The following is a 13,168-nucleotide window of genomic DNA, read 5'->3' on the forward strand; positions in this document are numbered from 1 at the left end:
TAATGGCAGTAACTGATTACTTCTATATAAGAAATAATAGAATTGGCTATGTCTCTTTATTCTAAAAAAGAGACAGCCAACACAACAAAGGTCTACACAGGCCACATGGAAAGATGAATAAAGAGCAAAGGCTCATTGTATCTTACAATATAAACATTATTTGCATTAAATGAAACTAGCAAGTGCCAGGTTCAGAAACAAACAGGAGATTTGTTTACACACTGTGTGAAAAACTCTCTACCATGGAATGCTGGATGGCAATACTTTGTCTGTGTTCAAGAAGAATTCTAGAAAGGATTGGTCAATTTCATCACGAAAAATACAGAGGGCTATTAAATAAACAATTGCAGCTGTCTGAGGAAGACACTGGCTCACAGATTAGTGAATACTAGAAGAGTATTCAGGCCTGTTATTTTGATCTTCTGGACTGCTACTGTTCACTGCTTCAAGAGGCATGATGCTAGGACAGATGGATGTTTAGTCTGAAACAGCACTACTGATTGTATTTTGAGTCAGTAAACTCACTTCAGGTACAGCTTACAGAGAACAGGCTACATGAATTTAAGTCTGTCAGCACCTTCTGTTGTTCTTTTTAAAGGCAACATTATAAACATTCATGCTTTAGTAAAAATTATTAATTTACTTTAAAATCAAATTGGGCTACTAAAATTCTGCACTACCACAAAATATAAGCACAAGGAGCTATGAAACAAACTCCGTGATGAGGCTATGGACTCCCTTCAAATGCCAAGCTTTTAGTAATTATCTGACCTACTTACATGACACAAATAAGTTTCTCTTCACTTAATGAGAATCTTTGCTTCACTTTTTGCCTTGTATTCTTTGCTGTGTCATACAGTGAAATCAGAGTGACTTGACAGTAACACACTTGATTTGAACAGGTACTTCTATGACCCCTAATACTTATGAAATTTAATAGCTTCTAGTATGGTAGAAGCATAATCCCTAGAAGAAAATAGCACACACACGCACACGGGTTTGAACAGTGAGGCAAAATGAATGTAATTTTTCTACTCAAAGCAAAGCACAATTATTGTGCAGAATATGTCCATTTAGGTAATAAACCCGATGTTTTGTATATAATATACTGTCTGAATATCTGTATATAAATCTGAAGGGGTCTAAAAGCAAGACATTTTACAAGCTCTGAAATGTTGAATGTGTTTTCTTTGAAGATTGATTTTTATGTATGTTTACAAGTGTAATTCGATGTCTTCTTAAATTCAAGTGAAGATGCAGGTAGGTCTGCTTTCTCATTGCATCTATGAATATAATCTACTTTTTTACAGTTCTTTTTGTGCTATAGGTAAAACTATATATTTGGTACCGAGAACAAAAGATACGTAACAAATTGTCAACGGCTATTTACTTTCATTTGAAAGAAAGTCTTACATTGACCGACATTTATATTATCAGAGAGGAGTGATGGGAAGAGGAATTTTATTCACAAAAATGACTAAAATTAGTTTTTACAAAACAATGAATCATGCAAACTCATTACATAGCAATCTCAAGCCTTTCTCCAATAAGATTTGGAATCTGAACAGGTGTCCAGTAGAGAATAAAAGTCCATGAAAATTCTATTCAAACTGAATCAAACTTTGCATGTTGCAAAGTTTATGCCTGCCAAATCATAAAATATTTATAGAACAATTACAAAATACTTTTGTACTAATGCAGAAAATTGCTAAGAAATCATTCAGGTAAGTAGCTTGAATTCTGAGTTCCTCAATTAAACTTTTCTAACTTTTCTCTTTATAGAATTAATTACAGCACAAATCTGTCTACCACATTAACACACAGAAAAATGCCATGCGAGATTTTTTTCTCCATCTAGACCGCAATAGTAGAATCTAGTCTTAAGCTTTCCAAACAACATAGATATTCACTTTACAACAAATATAAATAAAAATTAAAAAGGAAAACCAGCTATTGTAAGAGAAGAGAAAAATCCAAGAAAATCAGTCTCAAGGTTCCACCAGTGAAATGAAAATAAAATGTGTTGCTGATATATATGATTTTAGAGTATGTAAAATGTCCATGAAGAAACTGCCACCTTCCTCTGTTGGAAAAGTCACCTGCAGCATTCACTTGCAAAATGCAGTCAGGTTTAGAAAGCCGTAATGTTATAAACTCTGGCAGGCAGACACCGCTTACTACTAGGCATATTCAAAATTGACTACCTAACACCTTTAATGAGAAGTAGAACAGTATCAGGTAGCTTTTTCTAAAATAAAAACAAACCTTTTTTCACCCCAAACCTGACAGCTTCCATCTCTCCCAGTCCTGAGGTAAGACAGAGATTGCTGATCCAGAAAGAGGTAATTTTCCCCTTCAAAATTTTTTAGTCAGTGCAGAAAGGGAAAGTACCTACAGAAGGCACAAGCCTTTCTTCCCCCCACTGTCCCAGAACTCTAGTTGACTAGCTACCAGATTACTTTTGAGAACAGTATGAAGGGCAGCCAACACAGAGGGAGTAAGCTGTGGTCTTAACTCTTCAACCCAGGATCCAAACTGCCAAACTGTGTACAGCACACAGGGAAAGGAAGGAGAAAACTCAACAGGGTGAGAAGCAAAAGCTTAAGCTTCATCTTGATGAAAATCAGTCTAAGAATACTGCTAAATAGGTATGTAAGGTTTTATCCCCATTTGAAGTCATAGTGATTTAAAAGGCAACTAACATTCATGAGTTGTTCTGAAATCTTCCCTTCTTGTTTCTAAAAATACCCGACAAAAAAACACATACAAAGGTATTCAGCCCAAGACGGGATCTTCCACACAACTAACAGAGACCATGACTTCAGATTTTAAAACAGCACTAAAATCATAATCTTCCATAAAATAAGAGCTGCCAGACAGGCACCCTTTCCTTAGATGCTAAGTCTGAAAAGATACTAAAAACCTTCTCTATTTCCACGAACACTGCAGCAGGCACTGGTGAACTCAGCTGACCTTAAGAAAATAACCCAAGGGTTTTTATCAGATCAAAAGCTGAACCTAAGCCAACAAATACTGAATATATTGCATAAAAAAGGAAGGTTTATGTAATATGTGAATTATCCCCACTCAAAGTGCTAATAAGGCCTCCTTTAATACTGTGTGATGTTTAGCACTATCCTTTCAGATAGACCAATTAAACGCTAAAGAAAAAAATACAGGTCTAGAAAGCATGACTGGTGAAAAAACTGGGTAGCTTGTTATGGCTAGACAGAAGATTGAAGAGTGACCTTGTTACAGCTACCAGACATGTGGAAATGCATACAAGGCTGTAAAAAAGAGAATAATTAACTGTTCGATGTATATATGAACTTTATGACAAAACATGGTAGTCCTGAACAGCAACCAGTGTGACTGAGACTGGTGTCTGGGAAACCATTTCCAGCCTTACCACGTCACTGGAGATTTCAGGCAATATAAGAAAACATTTATTAAGAACTGATGAAGTATGAATTATCCCATGTTGTATAAGAGGACCAACAAGATAGGCTTCCTTCCAACTCCTATCTAATTGTGTGACATGTAAACCACAAAGAAGAGCAGAAGAGATTAAATAATTTCATTCTACTATATTCCAAAAGCTGAGATGCTTCTGTATTAAGTAGTAAGATGTATACATATGTATTCTGCCATGGTGTAGCAGATACACACATTTTTAAACTATTGCCAACACAAAGCAGTACAGCAACTTGATTTATTATATGCAGATTCTTCTGCATTGTTGCTAAACAGTACACTGGTCCAAAGTTACTAAAATACTTAAAAAACTATACATTATGTAAACAAAACATAAATAAGACAGCATAGTTCTTTGTACATATAGTTTAGTACAGATTGTTAGGAATTCATGAATATGTACAATTCTATACCATAGATTGCATTTTTACAATGCATAAATATTTTTTTTTACAGAAATAAACCAAAAATAAATCTGACAAACAAAAAGGAGATATATACTGTCATAAACACACTGGCAAACAGTCCATACTGTAAGATGGAACATGTGCAAAAGGCTAGATTACTCCAAACTGAAATGTTTAATGAACTCATTGGTCATTTCTGACCTTTTTACTAAAGAACTCTCTGAAAACTTCTTTGACAAACCAAATAAATTTTTCTTCCTCCTAAGCCTCACAGGTAAACAGGAAACTGTAATCTTAAGTAATTTTGAGTAAATCAACAGTTTCAAACAATGAAGGAAATTATTCAATTGTTACAACTTCCAAAGTCAGAAGAATGCCCCAAAATTTCAAAGTGGCTCATTTGCAGTAAACTCAGGATGCAGCTTTGTCAGGTTTATCAAGGCAAGATGACTGAGATGCAGGGACGACAGTGGTAGGATTTCTGTTTGTGGACACAACAACAGGAGGCAGCGATGAAGACAGGGAAGAAACTTTTGATGACGGAGTATTTATAGCATTCAAAATCGCTCCCTCTGGACTGACCAACAGTTTTTTGATAGAAGTATCTAAGTGAAACACCGAAGTGTTGCTTGGTAAGTGAGAGTTCGGAGGATGAACGGCAGAAACCCCAGAAGATGTAGCTACATTAACAGGAGATTTTATCACTGAAGACACAGACAGTGTTGCTGCAGACAGTGGAGTACTAAATATCTGGGGTGTTGCATGTACGATGGGTAAAGCATCTGCAGACCCAAAAGAGTTCACAATTTTTGTAGAGCTTTTCAAAGGATGTTTTGATATTTGCCAACTTAATGAATTACTCGGTGCTAGCATGATTTTCGAGGTTATTGGATTAACAATTGGTACACCTTGAGCCTCTTGACCATGGTTAATAGTTAAAGGAGGAGTCTGTTTTGTGTTACAAGAAAGAACAAGAACATGGCTGCCAGCTCCAAGGCCTTGTGGTGGAACAACAAAACGCGTACCATTAATCATTATCTGAGTTCCAGGTGCCAAAGGCATAGAGGTGTTAATGACTATTTTCTGTTGAATACAAGGTTCATTCAACTGACCTCCTGCCTTGCTTGTTACAGTTGGTGAAGCTACAGACATCTGAATGGTAGAAGCATAAGTGTAAGCATGACTATGTTTCTCTGTACTGGGAGGCACCTGCTGGCATTGTAGGGAAGAAAAACTAGGAAAACTAATTACTTTACCTGTATTTGGTGATGGAGGGGGCAATACACTCTGAGGTTTGTGAATGCCTGCATTACTTGGCATAGAAACTGAAACTCCTGATGACTGAAACTGAAGCAGTGTGGGCAACTGGCTTTTTGGTACGGGAAGAGGAGCTGGAACTGCTGCCAACTGAGGAACTGTATGTAACACTTTGGGAGGGGCGGCTACAGATCCAGGCAAGCTAATGACTGGAAATTGCAAAGCAGATGCTAAGTTTTGAGGAGATACTGTTGGTTGTGTTGTTGAAATCAGCACAGATGAAGCAAGGTGTCCTGTTTTCACAGTTGATATACCCACAGTATTTCCAATATTTGATGTACACAGTCGATTACCCAGAATTGGCCTTATTCTTGAGGAATCATCTCCACCAGTCAAGACAGTGGGCCATGTCCCGGAAGTCCCACTTGATGTTACTGAAACAGATTCTATGCATGCATTTGCTGTTGTTACTGTACAAGCATTTTCAGCTTTTGTTGCAACACACACAGATTCATTAGCTGACACAGCACTTTGACTCACAAAACTTGGAACAGGAACCAAAGTACTATTATTTGTCAAAGACAGCGCCAAGCCCATGGTCTTCTTGTCTTCTCCCTTAGAAATGGCAGAGTGCAATATATTAACTGCTGGAGCCTGTTGTGCAATGCCTTTAGTATTTACAATGGTTTGACCTATATTTAGTCCAATTTTTGCATCTTTTACTTGAGCAATAGTTGGTGATGAATTTATTCTTATTGGTGCTCCTACTCTAGATGGAATCAGAACCAACTGTGGTTGCTCTGTGGCACTAACGAAGGTTTTGCCTAGGGAAGAAGGAAGGTTATGTTTCAATGACTCTGCAACTAGATTGGTGGTTGATGGGCCATTGGCAATTTGTGTGTTAATGAAAACCAACTTCTGAGCATTAACACCAGTGGATGCTGGAGAGGGTATAATACTAACTCCTGATGGTGATAAAATAGGTGGATTTGTGACTAATGTGAGTTTCTGGACTGGAGTACCACCGATTAAATCTCCATTTGTTGCTGAATTAGACTCAGATTGTGTAACAGGATTTGTTTTAGTATCACCTTGTTGCTGCACAGAAGAATTTGGAGTTATGACAGTGTTATTTTGTCCAATGCTAGTGACACTAACAGGGCTGTTTGGAGTTGCTGACATCAAATTGCTAGCTAATGATATGGAGGATAAAGAAGGAGAGGATACATTGCAGGAGTTCTCTATTACTTGACCCAAAGTGCCCCCAACAACAGGCTGCTGTAATGTGAATTTGATGTTTTTCTCCATTGCCTGGGTAAAATCAGCTGGGAAAGCTGGAATGTTAAGAGAAGCAGCTGTTGAGGGGGCAAATCTAGAAAGAGACGATTGTCCAATATGTGTGAGACCAGATGTGGCTGTTGCTACAGATGGAAGAGTAGAGCATGACAATGCTGTGGTTTTTGGCACAAGAAAGGCCTGAAGTTGAGGTGTGTAAGTGAAAACTGAACTAGAAGATAAACTACTAGGTGAAATCTGGTCTGGATTTGTTTGCACTTTAACAATTCCTGTGTTTCCACCTCTTGTGGTGACCAGAATAGATTGTGATTCTCGAATGCACACCGTCTTCAGCTCTTGCCTAGTTTCAAAGGAGTCGGTTGTCTGCTGTGATGCAAGACTACGACAGGCAGAAGCATTTGTAGACCCACTTAACGCTGTCGTGGATATCAAAGACTGGCAAGCTGTAGAAAGAGCGGGTGAAGTCAAAGACACAGGGAGCATGGCAGTTGAAACTGTAGTCTTGATTTTGTCAGTTTCAGTTTGGCTCACCTTAATTGTTGGTGATAGTAAGTTACCTACTGAAGTTACAGCAGGCAATGGTTGTGTAGTGTTCATGAGACCAGTCACCTGTGACAAGTGGGTAATATTCTTGTTAGAAATTGTAGTAGGTGACTGAGTGGTTGCATTTGCAGGGCCTGTTACCAGAACAGGTGTCAAAGAAACACTGACATTTGATATCTCTGGTAAAGTTGTACAGTGCAAGTCAGATAATTTTTGTTGTAGTGTCTTAATGTCCTTGGACACAATTTTTCCTTCTTTCTGCTGAACAAGAAAATTCTTAGGTAAAATAAGAACTTGTTGCATGACTTTTTCTCCCGTTTTAGGGTCAATCACAGGTTGCATTTGAATTTTCACAGAGCTGTTGTGAAGGTCTATTGGTACACAGTGGCCATTTGGCATTTTGTATATCATTTGTAAAGGAGTCTTTGAACTGGTCTGGCAGGGCAATGCTGGTTTTATCAGTGATGATTCCAAAGGTGATAAAACTGTCTTTTCAGAAGTAGATACATTTATGCCTGGGGGAGGTGACAGTTTATTTGTTAAGGTCACTTTGTTCCCAGTATTCTTGGCAAGCAAGGCCTGGATGGGTTTGGTCCCTTTCAGAAAGTTTGATACTGATGTTGCAGGATCTGTCAAGGAAAAAGATTTTAGAGTTGACCCTTCAAATTGTTTCAGCTCAGTCAAACAACACTCTGGCTGCAGGCTACTTTCTGAACTCTGGACCACAGCCTCATTAGTGCTCAGCTTAGCTTTCTTCCTTGGTGAAAGCTCATTAGTGCTTTGATCCAGACAACTGCTTTGCTTGGACTGTCGTTTAACACATTTGGACAGTGTCTTCTGTATTTCTTTAGAAGTTGATTCTTTTTTCAGAATTCTGTTTTTTCCTGCAGGTAAATTCATCTCTAATTGTTTCATCTCATCTGCAAGGATATTAAAACAGAAACTGTGTTTTACATATTTGCAACTGATACCTCTTTATAACAATTTTACAGTGTCTAGCTAATGGCAAAATGCTAGTTTGCAAGTGTAAGGATATGTAGAAGGAAAATGTCTGCTTCTTTAAGGGCATCTGGTCAAGGACCTTTTTCAATGCAAAAAGGGGGTAGTAAGGAAAGGAGGAAATTATAAACCAGAACATACAGGGATAGAAACCTGACCAGCATGGGAGACAGTGAGGAAAACCAAACCTGGTCATTCACACTAATTGATAAAAGCATGTGAGAGTGTGAGAATGTTTATTCCAGCAAGGTTATCTCATCAAGGACCTTGTTAATTGGGAATCTGAGGGAAAAGGGGAGAAGCCAGAAAAAAAACCAGACACACAAATCTAACAAGACACACATGGAAATGACGACAAGAAACAACCTCACCAGTCACAACAACTGATAGGCTATCAAGAAATTGCAGGTGCCCCTTCCAGGAAGATCAACCTGGACTTTGCAGCTGGTATGACTGTAAACCAGAGGAGGTCCTGGACACTGGGCCGGGAGGGGTGAGGGAATAAGTAAAGCTATCCAAACCCAGGAGGGGATATGCAGAGGAAGGGGGAGGTGCAAGGACAGAGCAGGAGGTCCCAGCCTGTGTGCCTCGTGCTGGCTGCTGGGGGGTGAGCATCTGTATTTTCCCCCAAATCTGGTGTGTGTGGGGGCAGTGTGTATATATTCACTGTCAAACTTCAAGATGGACTAGCAGGAGGGGCTGAGGTCTGGGCTGGCATATTGGGTGGACTAGTGAGTGTGGGTTGCATGTGGGACAAGGGTGTGCAGTGCCACATATTTCATACTGAGCATTGAGCTGGACCAGCCAGCTAACTGGGGATGCTTGAAGTGGATAGGAGGACCTAGGATGCAGGCAGGAGTGCCTGGTGGACAGAGGGCCCTGTGCATTGAGATTTTGGCAGTGCAGGGCTGCAGCGGACCCTCTGTGAAGAGATGCCAGGAGCTGTCCTGTGCCAGACACAGCTGGCTCCAAAACAGATTCAGTGCAGGACATGGCTGAGTCCATCAGCCAAGCTGCTGATGCCTCATGGAAAATTCTGCATAGAACAGTGTGACGGAAAGGACTAGACACCAAGGTCAGTGAAGAAGAAGGGAAAAGAGGTGCTCCAGGCACTTGGAATAGATTCCCCTGCAACCTGTGAAGACCATGGTGAAGTAGGTTGACCCCGTCCCATGGAGGACCATGCTGGAGCAGGTATCTACATTGCAGCCTGTTGAGGGCCCCATTCCACAGCAGGTGAATATGCCCTGAAACTGCAGCCCATGGAGAACCCCCACTGGAGCAGGCTCCTGACAGGAACTGTGGCTTATGGGGGACCCACACTGTATTAGTCTTATTCTGAAGGACTCGAGCCTGTGGAGAGGACCCATGCTGGAGCAATTCATGAAAGACTATATGCCATGTGAGGGATGCCATGCTGAAGCAGGGCAAAAGTGTGAGGAAGAAGCAGCAGAAATGAAGTGTTATGAACTGACTGCAACCTCCAACCCCATTCCCCCTTTGCCACTTGACAGGGAAGGAGGCAGAAGAATGGGGAATGAAATTGAGCCTGGGAAGAAGGTGGAGATAGGGCAGAGGGGGGAAGGTGTTTTAGTTTTTGTCTTTGTTTCTCACCATCCTACTCTATTTTTGTTTGGCAATAATTCAGATTGATTTTCCCCAAGTGCATGTTTTGCCTGTGACAGTAACTGATGAGTGATGTCCCTACCTGTATCTTGACCCATGAGCTTTCCCATCTTATTTTCTCCCCCTGTCCTGTTAAGCAAGGGGAGTGACAGAGTAGTTGGGTGGGCATCTGGCAACCCACCATAAATTCTGACCAGGCCTACTATGTTATCACAGAAAAAGTTAAGCACAAAAATGGCAAACACTTGCATTAATCAGAATTTTCATCTTGGTCATGTCTGTTCTCTTCTAGCCTACATCCATCAGACATGCATCACAAGCTATTTCAGTATTATTATAGTTAGTAGTTACAGTAAAAAGTAGAACACAAGCTCTCATGGAAAAATTAAGCTCCTGAATCAACTCGATTCAGCTCCTGAATCAAGTTCACGCTACCAAATTCCAGTAAATGCTTACCATTGTCTGGGTGATCTTTTTTGGGAACTTCCACATGTTCTGCAGACTCTGAAGATTTACTGCATACTACTGCAAAAGAATCTTTGCCAGAATCAACTTCACTTTCATCATTACTCCACAATTCTCTGGTAAATTTATCATGGTCTGGATGTCTTTTAAAGTCATCATAGTCCTTCTTCAATCTAGACCTTGAAAATGACAAAACTAACTTCACTAAAAAAACCACACAATTTTTAAGATTTTTTTTTTTTTAATTTGTATTTGCTGCCACACAAAAAGTTGGTGTAGAATTAATTGCCTGTGCCCTTCAAAAATTTTCAGGGTAGCTCTGTGTGCAAGCCTCTAAAACCCAGAAAATGTGACAGATATGTCCCTTCCCTCACCAGAACTGAATTCTAGGTCATTAAGTCCTCTAATAATAGGCAAAAAGACTGAGTCAAATATGACCTTCACTGTTTTACTGCATCCATCTTCTGCTTCTTCCTTCATCTTGCATTGTGACAAATGTACCTGTATGGACTTGAGTATTAACTGTAACAAGTCTACTCTTCCCCCAGAAGGCAACCCCAACTACAGAATTAAATAAATCTTGTTTTTCTTAAATGAATCATGCTTTTGGCCCAGCTATGGGACCGTAATATAACTTTCTCCTTTAAGAAAACTTTCTTATCACTGGGCCATTAGACCAGCTGCCACTGTAATTTCCATAGGCTCACACTCCACTAAAGAATGTGCATGTGATGGAAATACATCATCTGAACACCATTCAGAAACATCCACTTACCTTGATACTGCCAGACTGCAACATATTTCCATTGTCCCTTCTTCTAAACCATTGTTTAGATGAGATCTAGGAGTATTTTAGTGTACAAATACAGTGAACTACAGGATTCAGCTGGTGGTAACCAACACAATATCCAGGAGGATTACTGAGCAAATTGTTTAGCAATAGATTATAGCAATTAGCACCTTGTGTGGAATAGAATCTATGCTCTAGTCTGGATCTAACCCTTATGACAGTAAGAATAAGATCTTAAATTTATGCATTCTTATGCATTAAAATAAGTTGTTTGCATTGAGTGCAGCAATGGCCAGCTGCTCCCTAAGAGACAGAAAGGGAGGAGCTAAGCATGATGTCACAGTTAGTAGGGGAGGGTGTGATAACTGGGTTCAACCAAGAGTCCAGATTAACAGGCAAGTTCCTTGTGCTTAGGGAGGTCTGAGATCAAGCTGGGATGTCAATTCACAGGATCAGGATCCAGTCGAGTGATTTCTGGGCAGGTTAACAGTGATGACACAGGTCCAAGATGGACCCATGGCCAGGCAGCGTAACTGCTGTAGTTGAGCTGGAAACTGGCATTCATATGACAGACATTGAAGGCTGCAGAATGACCTGAAATGGGGATCCTGGGCTCATGGGCAGGTGATGAGGATGGAGGCCCAGGTGAGGCTGGTCAGGGTCAGTAATAGTTTAAAATAACAGTTTACACCCAGCTTTGACACTCACTGAGAGAAGACAACCTTGAAGTATGAAGATGCAGTGTGGACAATACTTCAACTCTGTCATTAGGATTTTGAGCTTGAAGTCTAGGTGTGGAAGAGCTATAGAAGAACACTAGGGAACCACAGGAGGACACTAGGAAACCACTATTGTACTAAAAGCTTCTGGATGGGAATTTCCTTTTTTCTTTTGAGGAACTTCTGCTGTGGGGCCAGTGAACAAATGTGATCAGTGAGCACAAGCAACCTTTCCTTTTAAACCTTGCTGCTATTCAAATACCATTCGACATTTTACTCTTATAATTTTGAGAAGATCAAAAGACTTTTCAGGCAGGGAAAAAAAAGGGATTTTATTAAGAAAGAGTGCTCCTACTAGTTAAAGACAACAAAAAAGGAAGGAAGAAATACTCCAGACTCTTACTCCATACTGAGGTCTTGCACAGAAGGAAGGAGGGCCCAGCCCTTGACAACCTAGAAGGCCAACAGTGTTACTCAATTAGTAGATGCTAGTAGCTGGCTAAGACACGCTAGAGGCACTGCAACTACTGCTAGACTTGCAGTGGTGCTGCTGCTTACACCAGCATAAGCAATCTTTACTCAGTTGCTTTTCCCCTTTCACCAGCTTTCACACACCTTTCTTCACCACTGTATTTGGTGCTATACACTTGCAGCTGCATAATGAACCAGACCAAGACACTGATCTAGCCTCACCCCCCCCTCCATCTCTTCTTTCCTCCCCATGATCTGTAAAGATTGTTTTTCAGCTGGAGCTGTTCCCTGGTATACTGTGTGTCTGTCCAAACAGCTATGTCATGGAGATACCAAGGCTAGCATTGCTGAAGAAACTAGGCTTACAGCCTAAAGCATATATCCTGAGAAATATGAGTTAGTCTCAGAAGTTATCCTCCAGTCTCAGAGCATACCTCTCTAGCTACCAGTACACACACATGCAAGACCTCAGCCACTCAGTTCCAGACTACAATTTACTCATATTAGACACACCTCATATATAGTACTTCTACACACTTTACATGACAGTTCTACTTCTGTATTGTAGAACCACATTTAACAAATAAGAACTAATACTGGGCACAAACCATTCCACAGCAGAATTTACATAAAGGATAAAACTGGAAACCTTATATACTGGAAATGGAAATTCTTTTTAATAGTATTATGATCTGTCACATTTCCAAAAGGAGTCTGAACTGCTACAGACAGGAAGAAATGAACAGATAAGTAAAGTGAACAGAAACTTGAATAGAAAGGAATAGAAAAAAGCAAAACTTGTATTTTAGTCCATTATTTAAATCAAAATGTTCAACAACATCCTAAATTTCCAAATAGGGATTTTAATTCAGGCATGATACCCATAAATTGAGCTATTAAGAAACCAACTCTTAGCAGTTTTATCTGTTTACTGTCTTTGGTGGTATGGTGTTGTTTTGGTTTTTTTAAACATAATACTTTTTACACTTTTCAGAATTAGTTGCACCACACAAGTGTGTAAGTTGCTTCCTTCACACTCAACATGTACTTTACCTATAATTTGAAACAAGAGTTCAAGCTTCTAATCATGACTTGCTTTTTAAATGTCTATGTGGCTAAAC

General features: G+C 39.8%; 1 protein-coding gene across 1 annotated transcript in view; it reads right to left on the reverse strand.

Moving 5' to 3' along the window:
* Positions 1-394: 394 nt before the first annotated feature.
* Positions 395-13,168, reverse strand: part of KIAA2026 (KIAA2026 ortholog) — a 55,369-nt gene continuing 42,595 nt past the window's right edge. The window contains exons 9-11 of the mRNA XM_035893528.1: positions 10,843-10,908; positions 10,059-10,246; positions 395-7,897 (exon numbers count right to left, since the gene is read on the reverse strand). Of these exons, the coding sequence (XP_035749421.1) occupies positions 4,293-7,897; positions 10,059-10,246; positions 10,843-10,908 (3,859 nt within the window). The 3' untranslated portion in view covers positions 395-4,292. The remainder of the gene's footprint in view (positions 7,898-10,058; positions 10,247-10,842; positions 10,909-13,168) is intronic.

Source organism: Egretta garzetta, unplaced genomic scaffold (assembly GCF_000687185.1).
Source record: "Egretta garzetta isolate BGI_Z169 unplaced genomic scaffold, ASM68718v1 scaffold250, whole genome shotgun sequence".
Classification (NCBI taxonomy): Eukaryota; Metazoa; Chordata; class Aves; order Pelecaniformes; family Ardeidae; genus Egretta; species Egretta garzetta.